This window comes from Typopeltis vanoorti, chromosome 16 (assembly GCF_054136105.1).
Source record: "Typopeltis vanoorti isolate ZY-2024b chromosome 16, IOZ_Tvanoo_1.0, whole genome shotgun sequence".
Taxonomy (NCBI): Eukaryota; Metazoa; Arthropoda; class Arachnida; order Uropygi; family Thelyphonidae; genus Typopeltis; species Typopeltis vanoorti.
Window position 1 is genome coordinate 53,439,671 of NC_143564.1, and position 21,106 is coordinate 53,460,776.

A 21,106-nucleotide genomic window follows, 5' to 3' on the forward strand; every position below is an offset into this window, starting at 1 on the left:
CTTATTCCTTGCCTCTTCTCTCCATGTGAATTTGTGCACATTTTTATGTTGGAACATAAAAATGTGCACAAACTGGTTATTACATAAAAAGTAATAACCAGTCCATGTCCTGAGCAGAAATCCAACAGGTATTTGCCATTATCATTAGCTTTGCTCTTTTCTCAAAATTTTCCCAGAACATTTTTGTATGTCTGACAATCATTTCCTACTCTGCTATTCAGATCCCCAACAAGGACCAACGTTTCCTTTTTCATTGTGTCAGTTGCTTTTTCTAAAGTCTCAAAAAATTCCTCCATTTCTAGCTTCGTAGAACCTTCTGTGGGACCATAAGCACAAATAAGTTTCATTTTCCAGTTCCCCATTCTCATATTTGCCCACATCACTCTACTTGAGACTGCCTGCCATGCAAGAAGATTAGCCTCTTATTTTATGTTGAATACTATGGCTACTCCTCCTTTTCCTTGATTGTCATTGCCTGAATAAAACATTTTGTATTTATTATTTATTGCTCAGATAGATCTCACCAGTTTTTGTCATTTTTGTTTCAGTCACGCCTATTATGTCGATCTGGTACTTATCTAATTCCTCAGTTAGCTCCATTTCTTATGTTTAGAGTACTGATCTTCAACTCTGGTGATGTTGAGTTTGGGTGTGTTTTCAGATTTGTTCCAGTAGCTAACTTTTCACTGTTTGCCCTGGTTCCCTGGCGAAAACAATGGGGGCCTTGTTTAACCGTGCGACACCCCAGCCGGCATGAAATTTTGTCATGTTGTACCATCATTTTTTTATTTTGGTTTAACCTATAAGAATACAATTTGGTCGTCTAAATCCCAAATTGCCAGCCCATCCTCATTCATTCAGTATCCAGGTTGATACCCGACAGGGTGCAGCACAAGAAGGTGAGGATTGGACATTAGGTCAGAAGCCCTGGTCGGTTCTCCACATTCCTTTAAAGGCTATGTGGAGGTCTCCTCTCAGTTATACAGCTTTGACCTTAAGCACCCTTCTACAAATGTATTAAGTAATTAATACAGCTGCAAAAAACATAACTTCTCTGGTCTGTACTGTTTCAGCACAATAATGAACCAGTGCATGTCCACAAGATGTAACATCGCCAAATAGAAAGTACCCTGGCCATGGCAAATCAGAAGGACCTTATTTTAAAATCATTACAGATGGCACTACTATTTTTTTTTTTTTTGCTAAGTTTATTAACATTTCTTCAATATTTGCAAGTTCTTTTCAGTTTTATTTTTTCACCTAAAATAATAATGTATGATTAATTCACATCTAAAGAGATATTCACTTGAGATTCTTTATAAAATGCTAGTAGTACTTCTTAAATATTTAAATTTCTTTTCAGAATGTTACTTTTAGTCCTGTTAATACATATGTCTACTGCCTATTTCTGATTCTTGTTTCTGAAACAGACTAAATATGAAGCAGAAAAAGAAAGTATGAATTAAAATTTAATACTAAACACAGAAATCCAAAGAGAGGTTATTAAAATATTCTACATTAAATATAATACCACATACATGAAACAAAAATCCTATTCATTGAATAGGATTTTTGTTTCATGTTATCCATAGAAGAAAATATCTGTTGCTGTTAAAAAATTATCTTCAAAAATTTAAAACAAGTTGAAATATATTTCAAAAGAACAAATCCCCATTTCAAGTATATTCAAATTCAAAGATATGATAAAATATATTATCAAATTTAAAAATGTGTGCATAACACTTTAAAAAAATTGCAGCATACTCCCCCATTATGAAACATTTAATTGGCACCTGCTTACATTTTCTGACACTCCTTTGTTTCCTCTAGCATTGTATCACCCAATTCCCCAACCAATGTTGCTTCCAATTCATAATTCACTATCAAAGCTTTTTCAGTAGGATGAACATCAATGGAGCCAGGACGAACTCTTCTATCAAAGATAAGAAACAAAAATAACAATTCAAACAAAATGTTTGAAATTAATAATCATGGAAACATATGCATAACACACAAATACAAATGCACATATACAGCTGATGCTCAACAAACAGTGCTATTATTATTTTTTAATGTTCAGTCTGACATACTATTATTAATAAGAAATATGAATGTTCTCAATACTATAATAATGAAATATTAACCAACTACTAAAAAGTCTCAGGGATTGCTTAAAGGTCAAAGCTGGATAACTGGCAGGAATCATCCACACTGCCTTTTAAGAAATATGGAGAATTGACTAAGGCATCTGACCCAATGCCCAATCTTTACCTTCTCCTAGCGCATCCCATTAGCAGGTATCTACCAGGATACAGAACGAACGAGGATAACAATTTGGGTTTTAGCCAACCAAACTGTACTCTTATTGGCTTGAACCAAAACAAAAGGATGGTACCAATATGATGGTATTTTATGTCAGCTGGGATGTCACTAGTTAAAAAAAAAAAAAAAAAAGGCTGCCTACTGTTTTCATCAGGAAACCAGGACAAGCAGTGAAAAGTCGACAACTGGAACTCTACAAACTCTAAATCACCATCAGCAGAATTCAAGACCATCAAAGAGGCATCAATGAAAAAGAAGTGGAACTGATAGAAGAACTGGAGAAGAATCAAGTCAACATAATTGGTGTTACCAAAAGACAAAAGCACGTGAAACTGTACTATTCTAAAAACAAATACAAGCTGTTATATTCAAGCAGTAATAATTAGGAAAACAACGGAGTAGTTATAGTATTCAAACTACACATAATATCAAGCAGAGTGATATGGACAAACATCAAAATAGGGAATTGGACAATGATACTTTTCTGATGACTAACAAACACTCCTCCACTTCTTCTTTAGTAGAGCCTTCTTAGCACCATAGAAGCCAGATGACTAAAGAAAAACCAAAAACCTGGTTTTTGTTAGAGATCTAAACAGCAAAGTATGAAATGAATTACAGACATATAGAAATATTTTGGGGAAATTTTGAGAAAATATCAATAATGGTAAGTGCCTACTGGATTTCTGTTCAGGACATGGACTAGTCATTAGTAATATCATTTTCCAACAAAAAGATGTGCACAAATTCTCATGGAGAGAAGATAAGAAATAAGAAACATATCCTTTCACTATGTTATTGTTGATAGTGATATCTTCAAGCTCATTCAGGATACAATGGTATACAGAGGATTTGAAATAAGTGATTACCATTTAGTTTTAGGACAAAAGTGAATATTATACTGAAAAGAAAAGTGTGTGAGAAAGTTTTTAAAAGAATCAAAGTCAAGTTGCTTTAACAGGTGAACTGTAGACTCAAATAGACAGATATTATTTAAGAAAATCTGAAAGTCTAAAAGCAAGAACCAAACCTTGGAGATTCAGTGGCAAACTCTTAAGAAGACATTGATTCACACAGAAAGGCATGTGGTTAGGTATGCAAAGACAGAAAAATCAGAACTCCGTGGTGGACTCAGGAAGTTAAAGAGGTGATCATGGAAAAGACACACCATCCATCTCAATGATGAATGAATGGCATCTTTACCAAGGAACTTTACCCTACATTATTACTGCAAGAGGTCCATCTTCCATTCTTTCTAAGGATCCAAAGTAGTTTAATTTTCTTCTGGCAATGCTCTTAAGGAGTCTTGGTTCTACAGATCCTTTCCAGCTCCATCCCTTTGTCTGCCTTTCAGTGTATGTATGAGAGCCTTAACAGTCTCTTGCAATACACTCAATCTCAAAAAAAGCGTCCTTTTCCAATCAGACATGTGTTCCAAGTTTCACATCCACAGAGTAACCACTGGAAAATCCTGCTGCATCCAGAATCCTCAGCTCTGTTCCTTGTAGTCTAATCTTTAAAAGGGACTTGTGACATAACAATCAAACAATGAAAATAATACAATAACCACAGTAATAAACTTTAATGAAAAGCACAGATATTTCATACTGAAATTAACAGTACATCATCAACGTGGGGAAACAACAAATAATTCCAAAGAACAGGAATTTAAGATAAATATGACAATCAATTTACTAATTAAGAAAGGTTGCTGCATATTAGAAAAACAACATTTTTGATAGTTATATAAGATGAGAATGTCCCAAACTTTTAGGGGGGGGGGGAGAAAGAGACACTCATTCTGATTCAGGTCAGGCCGACGTAAAAGGCCTTCACAACTTTCTTGGAAAAGAACTGCTTCTATGGAGAGGACAAGCTTCATCCTACAGATGTTGTGCCAGACGAGACTGTCCAGGTATTCAATATAGTACTGATGATCGTTAATTCTTTTTCCACAGATTGGACTGTCTGTCCAGAACATGTCAAATTATACTCATAAGGGATCAGGTAACAACAACAGCTGATAACAAGAACTTTATCAGATTCTACTATATAATGCTTTGATCACAGTGCATATAATATTTGGTCATACAGCTTTCAAAAGGATGAAGAGGTGTGGGAAAGGATTCAAGAGCCGACTGACTATGGTGATTTCTGGAATATTAAGTATGAAAACAAATTAAAGGAATGCAATCTGCAGAGTTTAGCGAACAGGAGGAATGGGAGCAGGAACATGACCAAGACATAAGTTGGCAAGAGGTTATTACCAGATTAGTATGGATGAAATTTTTCATAGAAATGGTGAAGACAAGGTGAGAACAAAAAGTCATCCTTGGAAGCTGTATGAAGAGTGTATGAACAAGTGGTTTCATAGTTTTAAAAGTAGTTTCTTTGCATGGAGAATGGTAAGTGGTTTGAAAGCACTGCCTAAAAGTATGGGGAGTACAGAGAAAGTAAGTGAATACATTTCAGTCATGGTATGATGAGCTGCATGCGTGTGAAGGCAGGATATCCCACAATGACTTTTGACTCTGTGGATGTCTCATAATAATAATAATAAAATATTAATAATGAATTCACATGAAGAAAGACAAGACAAATAAAAAAATCTCACTGACTATGTTATTGATCAAAGTAATATCTTATTTCTATTACATAAGCAAAGTGAGATCCAGTATTATTTCAAAACCAAATGTAGAAACTATGCAAGTTTTGTGGATTGACCAGAGAGCCTGAGGGAATACATTCCTCAGCATCCCGAGTTGCCTTAGTGTGGACTACTTAAAAGACATAGATGCTGCTCAAGCACACCTATATATTCGCCTTTTATTAGTCCATTTTAATAAGGTTTCACTGGACTGATAACTGTTTCAAACTGGTCAGTTCACTTTGTAGACCAGGAGAGCAAAAACTCTTGTGCATACTAAGGAACTTGAAATGTCAGAGGAATGCATTTTTTTGTAAAAGTGATTACTAAAATAAAGAGCCAAAAGGCTTCGGTTCGGCAATGCAAAATTAAATATCTTATCTCTAGTTTGGGAAACAGTTATACTGAGGATTTCAAATAGGAAGTATCACCATTTAGTTGTAGAAGGAGAAAAAAAAAAGTATGTATGAAAGTTTAAAAAAGAATGAGAGTTGGAATGCTTTCAGAGGTGAACTGTAGACTGAAATACACAAATATTATTCTAGAAAAAATGAGAGAGTTTGAAAGAAGAAAAAAAAACAAACCTTGGAGATGGAGTGACATACTCATAAGTGTGCTGCTGACTCTCTAAAATAATCTGCAACAATAGAAAAATCAGAACTCCATCATGAACTCAGAAGGTTAAGAAGGCAGTCATGAAAAAGAAGAAGAAAGCATATCAAAAGTTCATAGTAAGTACACCAGCTTGTGCTCTAAGAAAATACAGAGAAAAATGTAAAAAAGCAAAACAATGTAAATGAACAAGTCATGGATAGACTCTAGTAAGAATATAAAATATAATATTACAAAGGCAGAAAATGTTTAGAAGGGTATTGAAAAATTTGAAGAAATGCAGGAAAGAGTACTGCAAATGGAATCAGGGATAATAATAGTGATGTGAAAATTGAAGATAAAGACATTCCCATGCTACTCCTCTAAGAAAATATTACTTTTATGGCTATTTTTGTTTAGGAGTGCCCCTTTTATAAATATCATTGGCTTTTTACTCAAATTTCAGGGCATTACTGATATTTTATATAGACAGATATATAAAGAATATATAGGAGGAATAATTCAGACATACCTTTGTAGGATGTTGCTGGCTGTCTTCTAATTCAGCGAAAGGGGAAGACTTCCCCCACGACCTCCGAAGACGATGCACTGTCGAAATGGCTCACATCCCATTACTCTTACCCCGATCTTATCCCATCATATCCTTCCCGTTCCCCAAAAATTTTTATTTTCACCCCCTCCCCTCCCAAAGTATTCTCTGCCCACCTTTAATAATATAAAAAAAAAAAACCTGGGTTTTTCAAAAAGTTCACACCCTTGCCTTGCCAATAATTCTCCCACATCTCTCTCCACCCCCATATTTTCCAAACTCCCCCTCCTTTAACAACAGATGAATGTATATTGCCACATGCCAGGATGTTGCTGAATAAGAAGACAGCCAGCAACATCCTACAAAGGTATGTCTGAATTATTTCTCCTATATATTTTTCATATATCTGTCTATATAAAACATCAGTAATACTCTAAAATTTGAGTAAAAAGCCAATGACATTATAAAAGGGGCACTCTTAAACAAAAATAGGCTAAATAGCTATAAAAATAACATTACATTTAAAGACTGCTAAATGAGATAAGAAGTGATAGAATACTGGCAGAAAATACTCCACAGGAATGCAATCAGCAGTAAATGTGAGGTAGAAAAAACCATCAAAAATGGAAAGGCAGCTGGGGGTATATGATATTCAATGAGAAATGCTCAAGTACTGATGTGTAATTGCAGCACTGAATAATGAAAAGGTCATGGTCAGAAGATCAAATTCCAAATGACTGGAATAGAGTCCTAATAGTATCTATCTATAAAAAGGGAAATAAACCTGAATGTAAGAAATTATTATTATTCGTGACACCTCCAAGGAGTCCGAAGACTCATCGCGGGAGGACACCTACTGTACAACTCTCCGTCTCCACTACTACACAGAACCTCTACTACCAATCAGCTACATCAACACCATCTACTGCCCACAACCACCACCGCTAGTATTTTTTTTTCTGTAAATTGCGTGTGTTCTGAAGGGCCGATTTGTATGTATGCGGGATGAAAAACCAGAGTTTCTGGGAGAAAAAACCCTGCTACCTCTGTATGAAATCAGCTACTCACCTTCAATTGAAAAAGTCCATATAAAGATACCTCCCGTCATGACGAGAATCGAACCTAGGCCTTTTCTAATCGAAGGACGCAACGTACCGTCAGAGATACGTTGCGTGTACCTCTGACGGAGGAATGACAGAGGAATTTTTCTACTGAGTGTTCCAGGAATCATTTATGCAAGCATAGTTGAGAAGAGGCTAACAAACATTATAGAATGGAAACCTCTTCAAGTTTTCCTTCCACAGCTTACTTCAGACAGAAGTGGTCAAGATCTGAATAGTTAGAAATCACTGGGATATAAAAGGACCTGTATTTGTGTTTTGTAGAACTGGAAAAGGCATATGGACAAAGTGGCAAGACAAGAGCTGTTCAAAATTTTACAATTATATGGTGTAAATGGAACATTATATATAGGGCAATCTATACTGAGCTGTCCTCTGTTGTCTGTCTGTTGACTGTCCTCTGTGAAGGTCTGTGTGGTTAGCCTAGTGGCTTTGCACTTCGCAACCATATGCCTGGGGAAGGAGTGTCCTAGGTTCGATTACCGTCCACAACGTGAGGAGCTTAAGGATCTTCCTCAGCCATAGCCAAGTTAGCCGGTCTTGGGCGTGGGCAGCAGAGTTTTTTCCGCCAGTTTATCTGGGATTTTTCATCCCGCAAGCAGGCAAACCGGCCCCGTGAACACAGAGGTTACAGTCATAAATACTTACGGCAAGGAAGGCAACGGGAAACCACCTTGCTCATAATCATCTCTCCCTAGAATGGTAGCATATAGCTACCCTCCCACGGCCGTATGGCAGATGGGAACCAGAAGAAGATACTGAGCTGTATGTCAAAAGTTAGAATTGAAGGAGATACAGGAAGATGGTTGGCATTAAATCAGATGTAAGACAAGATTGCACATCATCTCCAATTTTAATCATCTATGTATTATAAATTAAAGATACCAAGAAATTATATACTTGGTTTAATCCTTTATCCAAATGTAAGCAAAGTTTGCACCTGAAGTATTTTCAGGACTGGGGCAACTCGTGGTAAAGGTAGTATGACTTCACATCACCTTAGTACCCCATAATGTAAAGCATATTTCCTTGCGGATATGTATAATGCTATGCTTATCCAAAAAAATTAGAAGAAATAATTAAAGAAGGAAATTACTCAGCATCACAGATTTTTAATGTCGATGAGATCGGCCTTTTTTGGAAACAGATGCCTGCAAGAACTTACATCACAAAAGAAGAATTCTCAATGCCAGGTTTTAAAGAATCAAAAGATGGCATCATTCTACTATTAGGAGGAAATACTGATGGTGACTGCAAGTTAAAACCCTTATTTGTGCATCAATCAGAAAATCCAAGAAGCTTAAAAGGAATTAATAAAGATACTCTCCCAGTAATATGGAAAGCAAATAAGAAGGCTTGGCTCACTTGTTCCCTATTTGAAGATTGGTTTATGCATCACTTTGTTCCTGAAGTGAAACTTTATTGTGAGGAAAAAAAACAAATTCCATTTAAAGTGCTTCTGATAATTGACAATGCACCTAGCCATCCCTCATCAGTAGCTTACATTTGCTCTAATGTAAAAATAGTCTTTTTACCTCCAAACACAACTTCTCTTTTACAACCAATGGATCAGAGAGTGATTGCGATGTTTAAAGCACATTATCTCAAAGAGACTTTTGAAATGTTAATAGAAGCAAATGATAAAGATGGAAATTTTTCTATCAAAGAGTTTTGAAAGAGATTCAATTCGGGTAACGTAGAGCGCCTGGCATAAAGTTTCCGAAAAAACTATGAAAGTAGTATGGCATAAACTTTGTCCTTGGTTTAATGATAATTTCAAAGGCTTTGAAGACCCAACAAAGATTGTGAATTCTGAAACTCAAGCGATCTTAGGTATGACTAACAGTTGCAAATGGAAGTTTCGAATGGTGATGTTAATGAGCCGCTTCAATCTCACACTATGGAACTCTCACCCAATGAAGCTTCTCATTGGTTTTTCACTTTAAAAGGCCTAGATGAAGCATTTAAACTTCTCAAAAAAGCTGAAGCAATCTTTGAATCACAAGATACAGACTTTGAACAATTTAGTAAATTTTCCTGCAAAATGACTAACGCTTCTGCTTGTTGTCGAGCTATTTTAAATGAAAAGAAGCAAAATTCAATGAAGCAGATGACACTTGAAGCCTTCATTGAAAAAAAAAAATGCACCGAAGCTTCCTAATATATCTCCTACTACCTCGATGGCTGCCGATTCACCCAGTGATATAGAAATGAGCTAATTTTTTTTTCAAAGAATCTTTTTTAATTTAAAATTTTTATTATGTTATTTTTTAAATATGTAAATCTTTGGACAGTCAAGTCTTTTCTTATCATTTAACTCATTTTATATCTTCCTTCTTACAAATGTAACTCTCACTTATAGCATTATTTCTCAGGAAAATAAATCCCGCTTTAAGAATTCCCAATTTACGAATGGTCGCCAGAACCAATTAATTCGTAAAGGCGGGAACTACCTGTACTGCTTTGTATAATGTTCCATTCACCCCATATATTGTAGAGTTTTGAAGAGCTTTGCACTAAGTATCTTGTCATATGCCTTTTCCATATCAACAAAACTTAAGTACAGATCCCTGTTATATTATCATGATTTCTCAACTATCTGTAATAAACTGAAAATCTGATCTTGACAACTTGTATTTGGCCTGAATCCAGCTTGTTCATTTCCAAATTTCTCTGCCACAATTTTTCTCAGCCTATACTCACGTATGCTTCCATAAATCTTACATGGAACATTTGGCAGAGAAATTAATCTACAATTCTAACATTTAGCTTTATTCCCCTTTTTAAACTCCAATCATCTGGAATTCAGCCATCTGACCCACACCCTCTGATTTAAGCAGTGTAGACATTGCAAAAACTTAGATCTCCATATCTGAGCATTTCTGGTCAAAAATCATCTACTCCAGCTGCATATCCACTTTTCATTCTTTTGTAGCTTTTTGTACTTTAAGTACTGATATGTATTGCTGTTTGCATTCTTCTTGAATATGGTAAGAAGTCAATGGAATAAGAGAGAAATTAGTCAACACACTAAACTAGCTACAGACAAGACCATGTTCAAAGCAATTTTAAAACTTATGGATCTGAGAGAAAGGTTTTATTTCAGATCACTCAGATCTGAAATAAAACATTTGATCAAAGACAGGAGACCAGATATGAAAATCGTGAGAAAGATAGGAAGTGATCAGAGGGCATCAATGGTAGAAGCATATTAAAAATTAGGATAAGATGAAGGAACTTAATATTGTTATCATTAAGGAATGCATATGAGAATAGCTAATCTCAAGTGGTATGGTTATTAAAACGAACTGAAGAGAAAAAGTTATCAAAATATGCATTTGTTAGAAGGATGGCAGGAAAAAACTCAGAGGAAGGCCAAAATCTTGATGGAATGATAGAGTAAGAAGCATCTTACAAGATCAAAATATAATATCTGACAGTATTGGAGTCATGATAACTGATTAATTTGGAGGAAAACCATCAATGAGCTCAAGAATGAAATATCAGGAATTTGATAGTGTTGAGATGATCTTTAATACAGAACGAAAGAAAAAAAAGGATTAAAAGCTATCAAATGTTATGTTAGGAAAGTGACAACTATACAACTGTTTGGGAGAAAAAATAATATATATATATATATATGTACACTGGAGGTAAAGAGCACTGTGTCCATTTTTTTATGCATCCGAAGTAAACGGCTACTTGTCCACTTAGTGCTCTTTACCTCAATACCATGATGGCACATAGTGGCCTTTCCAACTGGCTAATCCGCTTATTATTACACACAGGAGACAGTGCTTTGCACAACTGAAAAGAGCACAAAACATTAAAATATACCTACAAACCTACAACTCAATTCCGTAAAAAAAAATGGACATAGTGCCCTTTACCTCCAGTGTACAGATATAGATATATTCATACAGAAACATAAGAAAAAGTCATGAATTCTGAAGGAGACAGCAGAAAGAAAGGAAGTGAATATAACTGACTAATTTACACAATAAAGATAACTGATAAATTTACGTGACTATTAAGAGAACACTGGCAACTAAAATTGCAAACATTATCCTTTGCCCTTTAAAAGGAACACAGTGTGTTTGAATTTAAAGATTTATAAATTAAGGGTTGAACTTTCCATTATCTTATTAAAGATATGAAATTTGCGATTATTTTCAATAATTTTGTAAGAGAAGCAGATCAGATATGACAACTTGTGACTTTTATGATAGCTTTCAGTTAGTTAGTTAAAGAAATGAGACCATCTGTTTGGCTTTCCTTTTGCTTCTCAGCAGAATAAAGATGTTTTTACTTCTTGCTTCCTTAAACTTTTATTAAGTGCTGATGCAGTCTTAATTATTATAGATGTAAAATCCTTTTGATATAACAAAAAAGAAAGGAATTATCATTAGCTAGATATATTCGAGTTAATAAGCTTAGGTGTTGAACATTATTCATTACTTATTTTAATGGTATTACAACACCAACCAAAACTAATTTATAAAAGAAGTTTATTAACTGGCTTATCTTTTGTTGGATCGATTTCAAGCCAACATCTTCAGAGCAAAACATGTTATAGTTTACTGACTCATTGTCACATGTAAACTGTAATATGTTGCTTTGCTCTGAAGATGCCAATTTAAATTTCAGTGAAATATAAGCCAGTTAATAAGCATCATTTTATAAATTAGTTTTCTTTCATTAGCTACATATACATCTAGGATCAAATCTGTGTGCTTAGTTTCCAGTATAGAAATTGAATACTACTTGCAGCTAAGACATACATTTATGTTGGTATAGTGCATGCAAAATGAAGAAGACTACATTTATATCTTCAGTTTGGAGTGCCTTAAAGAAAGAATATTATAGCCAACATGTTCATGACCTGATCAATTAACAGACCAATTTGGAAAACGCTGTTGACAGGTAACTAGTAATTAAACTTATTTGTTGAAAATTTATTTTTCACTTGATTAGAGTTTAATAAATTTAGTTTAATCCTTTATCCAAGTGTGAGCAAACAAAGTTTGCACCTGAAAGTATCTTCAGGACTGGAGTAAGGTGGTACAACACCAGGGCACTCCTTGCAAAGGTGGAGCAAGCTACCAACACTCCTATCTCAGTATCTCCCATAATGCAAAACACATCTCCTTGCAGATATGTCTAATGTTATGCATTAAGGGAAGGGCCACAACCCAGACTAGTTTCGACCTTTATTGAGGTCTCTTCAGTGGGAGTGAGGCCCAAGTGGAGATACCAGGCAGAAGCATTAGCAGGTCATCTCTACCTATAGGAGTTGCCAAATGGTGTGCCACCCTTTTTTAATAAATTACTCTGGATAGGAGTGTTGAGATAGGAGTGTTGGTAGCTTGCTCCACCTTTGCAAGGAGTGCTCTGGTGTTGTACCAGTCCTGAAGATACTTTCAGGCGCAAATTTTGTTTGCTCACACTTGGATAAAGGATTAAACTAAATTTATTAAACTCTAACCAGTGAAAAATAAACTTCAACATCTTTCTCTAAATCCAGAGTAATTTATTAAAAAAGGGTGGCACACCATTTGGCAACTCCTATAGGTAGAGATGACCTGCTAATGCTTCTGCCTGGTATCTCCACTTGGGCCTCGCTCCCACTGAAGAGACCTCAATAAAGGTCGAAACTAGTCTGGGTTGTGGCCCTTCCCTTAATGCATAACATTAGACATATCTGCAAGGAGATGTGTTTTGCATTATGGGAGATACTGAGATAGGAGTGTTGGTAGCTTGCTCCACCTTTGCAAGGAGTGCCCTGGTGTTGTACGACCTTACCCCAGTCCTGAAGATACTTTCAGGTGCAAACTTTGTTTGCTCACACTTGGATAAAGAATTAAACTAAATTTATTAAATTTATTTGTGTTAGATGAGTACAGAACTATAGACACCCCACCCCATCCTAAGGATGCCTTTTTTTTTTTTTTATCAATTTGTTATAGATTCTGATACTTTGTGTGGAAGAAACATGCTGACGTTATTTTTAAAAAGAATAGAGGTTCCAGAAAAACAGAAAATTAAAATAGAAATCAGTGGGAACTGCAGGTTCAGTAGATTATCACTTGAATTGCAAATGAATGTCGAACAGTTGTTGCACATTATTGTAGGTTTAGCAGAAATTGGGATAGGGGAAATGAGAGATACCGGTTTTCCTGAAAAGCACCCATAGAAATATCTATAAAATACCCAATGCAGAAACAGACTATCTGAGAGACAGAGATAGTGAATGGAGAGCATCTGTAAGAGAAGAGTCATCAATAGCAAGCTGCTCACTACTGGTGGATAGGTAAAAAGTAACATTGTGAATACAAAAAAGCCTAATGGTTTTTTTTTTTTTTGGAGGCTGAGAAAAACTAATGAAGTGTGCGCATTTGTGCCAGGAAAGGTTAGAGTTAAGTATCAGTCCAAGAAGAGAGAAATATTCTCGACTGTTCAGATGGATATCAAAAATGATAAGGGAAGCATCCTTTTTTTTTTTTTGCAAGAAAAAAGGCAAAAGAAAATTATGTTTTAGGTTTCCCACCTAAAGACACAAACATGACCATGGCAGGATTCAAGCCTGCATCCCGTCAGTTGGAGAGTGGGTACACTAACCACTAACCCAACCAAGCTAACACGGGCATTGGTTATGGAAATTCATAAAGCTTGTATGTTTGAAGATTGCAAGATTTGTTTGTAGGAGTAGGGGGCATAGTTATGTTATGTTGGATTTATGGCCAAAGAAACTCAGGCTCTGAGGCCATGTATTATATCCATTAATTGCATGTGTTCTAATAACCAGTTTGCCTGCTCTGTGAGATGAAAAACCAGTTTCTGCAAGCTAAATCACTATCTGATAAAGATTCTTTGTAACCTAGACACGATTAGAACACAGGTCTTTCTAACTAAAGGACATTGTAAAAAAAACTGAGCTATGGAGACTCAGGAGGAATGGAGAGATCATCAACAAAATTATAGTTCGAGGTCAGGAAGACAAGGTCATTTATGTGTATAAGAAAAAGGGCAAGTGACATAACAGGGCCCAGAGGAATACCTACATGAGCAGAAAAATCTGAAGAAGGAAAAAAAAACAATCATTACAAGCACAGTGAATGAACTCAGAGAGAACAAGCTACCAAATTGCAAAGATAGCAATTTAATGTGAAGTCCCCCTCCCACCTTGTTCAGATCCTATCAAATCTCTTGCCAAGGATATACTTGAAAATAACAACGATAACTATTTCAAATAATACTAGTCATTCTAGAACACTTACCTCTGCACATACTTAACCTCATCAGCCTGCATTCTATAAATACTGAATTAGGCTTGTTAAACAGCTACTAAAACTTTTCCTAATTCACTAATCGCATTCCCTGGATATAGACATTTCAGCTAAAACATCAAAAAGATATAATTCATATTCTTATTGGATATAAATTTATAAAGTGCTCAGATGAGAAGATATAATTACAATGAGTATTAAATGAAAAAAAATAATAATGGTAACTAGTCAGTTGATTCAAAAAGAAGATTAACGTCATTGTAAATATATGTATCCACTCTCCACCAAAATGCTGTGTATTCTGCCATGTGCATGGATGTTTGTGAATGTCTTGACTTTAGGCAGGAGATGAAACTGACTGCCTGTATGAGACCACTATTCCATTTATTGGGGCCAGAAGTGACTTAAAAAATTGCCATGGTTGATATACAGAGGAGAGTATAAACTGCAGCAATGTTCTTCAGAATATTATAGCACCACCAAATAAGCATGTGAAACAGTTGGAAGTTAGCATTATACATGTTCGCAAGGAGATGTGCTTTGCATGGTGGGAGATACTGAGACATGGAGTGATGAGAGCTTGGTCTACCTTTGCTAAGAGTTGCCAACAGATGCCAACCTTCCCTCAGTCCTGAAGATATTTTCAGGCACAAACTTTGTTTGCTTACACTTGGATAAAGGATTCAACTAAATTTATTATAATCATGTGAAGCAATTAGAACACAGAGAAAAAAAAAACTTACCTAGGGTAGAAGAACAAAATAGGAAGACAGTACAGAATCAAGCATTCATTTAGGAACAAGGGGGCATTTTTCCAGTCTGGTTAGCTATCTACACTTTCCAAACAATAGGCCATGTGTTCAAACCCTACTGTGACATAGAAGTTTTTGAATATCTTTAACTGGTAGACAAATCTCATCAGGTGGTATGAGACGATCACCCTGCTTAGAGGCCTGAAATGGCTTATAAAAGTTTGATATTTGGCCTCAAGAGTAAGGTTTCTTGATTACATACCCTAAGTCTGCTCAGAGAACAAATGTGCACTATTTTAATGGTTTGCATTAAAGAAATTGAAAGACAGTTTAGATTCTGCCAAAAAAAAAAAAATTTACATCTGCAATACATTTCCATACATGTGCCATTATTTAAACCAGGATTAAAGTTAGATAACAGATTAGCAAATTGGATAAGAGACTGGCTGCTTGATAAACATCAGCAAGCTGTGTGTGTAGAGGGGGGGGGGTCCTGGAAGAGGAAAGTTACTGGTACCACAGAGATGTTTTAAGACCATTACTGAATATTCAGTTATTTTTTTCCACACAAGGGCTCACTTTAGTGAGTACAGGAATGGCAAACCCAAGGTACCTGATGCTGGACCATGTCTTATTTCATGTAATATATATCTGTTATATTATCTGTAGACTGGTCCTTCTTTCCTTCTTGCTCCTTCACCAAACCCCCCCCCACCCCAATCTTTCCTATTTTACTTTTCTTCATCTTGTGCAGATTGTTTAGCCTTACTTAATAGGCTAAACAAACACAGAAGAATGCAATGGCAAACCACTTCTGTATATATTTTGCCAAGAAAATTTTATGAACAGAAGGGTAAGTTATTATGATATAGTGCTGGAAGATGGGACACCAAGGTCAGAAGGCGCTGAAAGGGGAAGAGCATAAGGAAATTCCAATGAAGTTAACAAGAATGATGAAGCTGGATCAAAGCCTTCTGAAAGTTCAACTTCCGATAGAGTTAATCTAAGAAGAAGAAGATGCCTCCGCTTTACATAAAATAGGAACATGGAATGTAAGAAGTATGTATCAAGGAAAACTGAAACTTGTGAAGAAAGAAATGAGAAGAACTTGAGTTAAGATGTTAGGAATCAGTGAACTGAGATGGAAGAATGGATCACTTTGATGATTTCATGATGTATTACTCCAGAGATGAAGACCTTCGAAGAAATGGAGCAGCATTCGTAGTTAGAAGAGAATAGAGAAAATACATTTTGAGTTACAACAACAAGTGTCCGATAGGTTCTAATCAGAATAAAGGCATACCCAGTGAATGTTACACTCATACAGGTGTATGTACCTACCACAGAAAGTGAAAATGAGGTAGAAGAATTTTACAGCAGCTTGCAACAAGTAGTATACATTACTAAAAAAAAAAACAGATTTTCTTTTGATATTAGGTGATTGGAATGCAAAAATGGATGAAAAAGATGAATGAGGCATCACTGGAAAATTTGGTTTAGGACTGAGGAATGAAGCAGGAGAAAGGGTGCTGGAGTTTTGTCTTGACAACAGTTGCTTTATTGCAAACACTTGCTTCCAACAACATAAAAGAAGATTGTACACATGAACTTCACCTAATGGAGAATACAGAAATCAGATTATATTGTTACCAGTAGAAGGTGGAGGAGTACTATCCAAGCAGCAAAAATACTGCCTGATGCAGACTGTGGGACAGATCATGAATTATTGATAGCTGAAGTTAAACTGAAATTAAGAGCTAAGAAGAAACAAAAGGTCAAATCAGATTTGATTTAGATCCTATAAATGAAGCAGTCAAGTAGAAGTCAGAAAGAAATTAAAAATTTGGAGAAGACAGGAAGAGAATTAGAACTGTGGGAAGAAACAAAATGTACAGTCATAGAAGCAACAAAGAAGACTCTTAATAAAGCAACAAGAAAGAAAGATTATAAATGGTTGTCAGAAGAAGCTATTCAAATAGCAGAGGAAAGAATAAAAATGAAACTTCAGAGAAACAAAAGTTTAGATAACTGAGTGCAGATTTACAAAGACAGGCTAGGAAATATAATGAAAAACATCTAAACAAAAGGTGCAAGGAAATTAAAGTAATATTATGGGTAGAACAAAAGATCTGTTTAGAAAAATAAACAATATTACAAGGAAGTTTATCCCTAGATTAGTTGTAAAAAGTAATTCAGGTAAATGTCTGATAGAAGAAGAAGCAGTGAAAAAAAGATGGAAAGAGTATGTAGAGGATTTGTACAGGAAAGTTAATATCAAAGGAGAATTTGAAAGGAGAGAATTTGTTGAGCAACCCATGATAATGAAAAAGTGAAATGATGAAAAAAATAAAACCTATCAGTGCAATTATTGAGAACAGCTGAGAATGAAGTAGTGAATATATTGACTGAAATTTGTCAACAGGTTTGGAAGAAAATATACTGGCCTAGAGATTGGAAAACATCATTCATCATTCCAATCCCAAAAAATCAAATGCCAGAGATTGCAAGAATTACAGAATCATCACTTTAATTTCACATGCAAGTAAAGTTATGCTGAAAGTGATCCAAAAAAGGTTGGAGCCATATGTGAATAGAGGAATACCAAACAGGTAGGCTTTAGGAGAGGTAGAAGAACTAGAGGCCAAATAGCAAACACGTGATAGATTATGGAAAGAACAAGAAAATTTCAGAAGGAAGTACTCATCTGTAATGATGCAAGTTCTTCACATAGTACTATCATAATATCCTGTATACTCCTTGAGGATACATGTCAGGAATTTGATGATGATGTATTCATCTGTTTTATTGATTATAAGAAAGCTTTTGATTGTGTGGATCATAACAGATTGCAGATTGGGAATACTTGAACCTCTAATTCTCTTGATAAGAGAGCTGTGTGACGACCAAGAAGCTTCAGTAAAAACAGTCTTTAGAGAAACAGTGTTCGAGTGGAAAAAGAGATGTGGCAGGGTTGTATACTGTTGCCCTCCTTTTTTAATATTTATAGTTGGAATTAAGATTGGTGGCAGAAAAATAATTTAAGATATGTAGATGATACAACCCTTATAGCAGAAACTAAAGAAGATCTGGAGTAGTTGATTCTGTTGGTTAAGATGGAAAGTAACAAAGCTAGGCTTAATTTAAACATCAGCAAAACAAAAGTGATGGCTTCTGGCAATATAAATAAATTTATAATAGAGGGAGATAAAATAGAAATTGTTGGAAGTTATGATTTACTGGGGTCTAGAATCAGAAATTATGGTAAATGTGAAGATGAAATTAAAAGGATAGTCATGGGGAAAAAAGTGATGATAATTCTATTTTTTCAACCATGACTTTAATTCAATAATAAAATTAGACTGGGATATATTGGCTGAAGATTTTAATAACACGTTTAGCCGACTAGTCTTGCCAACCTGACTGTTGGCTTCATCTGGGCATACATAAGGTGATAAAAAAACAGCTTAAAACAGATCAAGAAAGAAACATAAACGTTATACAAATTCAAAAGATGCATTACATCAAACGCATGGACCATGTGTGACATCAGACATTGTTATGCAGGTGCATTCTGTAATCTGCAGCAAAGTTGAATTCTGCTAAGTGATCTTATGAGGGTGTTCCATATATCAACAAGGATTATCCCTTGGTTCCTATTGAGGCTGCCTTTTGAATGGATAACCACAGTAGCTTCTTTAAAGTTTCAGTTACGAAAGTCTTCCTCTAAATATGGCATAGGGCTTTTGTCCCATTCACCTTATGTATGCTCAGACGAAGCCAACAGCCAATATATCGCAGTCTAATTTTATTATTGAATTAAAAAAAGTGATATTAAACCTGACAAAATTATGAAAGATAGAGGTGTGAGTAAGGCCACAAAAGTTAGAATTGTCAAAGCAATGGTATTTCCAGTAGTGATGTATGGATGTGAAAGCTGGATTATTAAGAAGAAAGATAGAAAGCAAATGATTCATCTGAATTATGGGTGTAGATGAGACTATTAAGAATCTCATGGACTATAAGAATGAACAATAAAAAGCTGGTTTTTGGAAAATATAATATCAGAATGCTCCTTGGAGGCAATGATTGCTAAACAGAAATTGATATACTTTGGACATATTACGCGAGCTGATGACTCAATGGAAAAGGCAATTATGTTGGGGAAGATTGAGAGAATGAAAAGAAGAGGAAGATCACAAAAGAGTTGGATGGACAACATAAAAGACCTTACCAACTTGAACTTACAATTACTGAAAGAAAGGACAAGAGGCCGAGTGGAATGGAGAGTCTTTGTTCACAGGATCACCAAGAGATCACTGAATGTTGTTGTTGTTATGTGCCATCCAGTAGTTTTTGACTGGATGGCACATAACAACAACAACAACATTCAGTTATTTGCAAAAAATGCAAAATTGGAAAGAACTATGAAGATTAAAGCAGGTGTTGCTTTACAGGAAGATATGGACAAATGGTAGACGAAGCAAACTCTACTTGCTTGTTTTAAAATTTGGTTTTGAAATTTGGAAGGCAAGGATGGAACGTGACCAAATATGCCACAGTCATCCAAATGCAGGCCTAATCAAGGCCTTATACAAGGTAGGTAAGGCCTTGATGAGGCCTGCATTTGGATGACTGTGGCATATTTGGTCACTTGGTTTTATTATGAAAATATGCTAGAGAGGGGTCACAGAAGATTAATGCAGTTTCTGGTCTCTTGAAAATAATAAAAAAAAAAAAATTGAAGAAATGCAATTAGCTAAGCCTCGCACAGGTTGGGGGAGGGGGAATATATGATTGAGACATAAGTTGGTTAAATATGAAAAAGATTTTTCATAGAATGGGAAAACACAGAGGTATAATAAGAGACCATCCCTAGAAGCTATACATAAGGGGAGTATGACTAGGTTTTTTGTGGAAAGAGTGATTGGTAAGTGGAATGCACTACCTAAGAATGTTGACCATTTAAGAGTGAGTTTAAAGCATAGTGTGATGAGCTTTGTATGCAACCTCTGACAAAAAATCTCTGACTACAAGTGAAATACCAGAATAGAAAAATCACATAAGCCAAGCTTAAGTGATTTTTGGTCACTTGGTCTCCTTCACCTGTAGATTTATTTAGTCACCTGCTGTTTTATGAGGTGATGAATTTGGAGACAGTCCAGAGAAGAAATGACTAAGGTAGTGTCAAATCTCTCTCTCTCTTTGGGATGCTGGATATGAGGACAGAAAAAAGAGAATGCCATCATCAGCAAAGCTTAGTGGTTAGGGAAAGAGGAGGGGGAGGGTTATGATATCAAGATGTATCAGTTGCTGAGAGAAAGGAATACTGATTTTTTTTTTTGTTTGTTTGTTTTTTTCCTGAGAGTGGCAAGTGAGTTTCCAGACTTGTAACAAGCTTTATGCACAGTATATTAGGCACTGTGTTTGGAAATAACTGTTACAATAACTTCAAGGAGGACTGATAATAAAAATTTTTAGAAACTCTAAAAATTATTATTAGCAAACATTCGAAATCAAGTCATTGTAGTAATTATTTTAGAGTACAAATTTTGTAAAATTTGTAAGAGTAAAGGTTAGTTATTGTGCAACAGTCAACCATGAGCAACACAACAAAACACCAACTTATTATATTCTTTAAATATTCTTAGCTCACACTGCATAAGAAACAGGCAGAAATCAACATGCCAGCCAGCAAGGTAAACTTAAATATGATGCTTTTGATGCACAATTTAAATGCTGATCAAATAGAAAAATGAACACTAAATCAGAAACAAAATAAACAAGCTTTTCCTTCTCATAATACAGTACAAAATAACATTAACTTTTTTTTTTTAAAT

The 21,106-nt window shown here is 35.3% G+C and overlaps 1 protein-coding gene across 5 annotated transcripts in view; it reads right to left on the reverse strand.

Annotated features, from left to right (window-relative positions):
- Positions 1–21,106, reverse strand: part of Kap3 (kinesin associated protein 3) — a 319,643-nt gene that overhangs the window by 261,788 nt on the left and 36,749 nt on the right. For all 5 annotated transcript variants that reach the window (XR_016549579.1, XM_090406062.1, XM_090406060.1 and 2 more), the window contains 2 exons: positions 14,509–14,627; positions 1,802–1,933 (listed from right to left, as the gene is read on the reverse strand). Coding sequence is in view for 4 of the 5 variants with exons in the window: in XM_090406062.1 (XP_090262188.1) it covers positions 1,802–1,933; positions 14,509–14,540 (164 nt within the window). In the remaining variant the exon portion in view is untranslated. The remainder of the gene's footprint in view (positions 1–1,801; positions 1,934–14,508; positions 14,628–21,106) is intronic.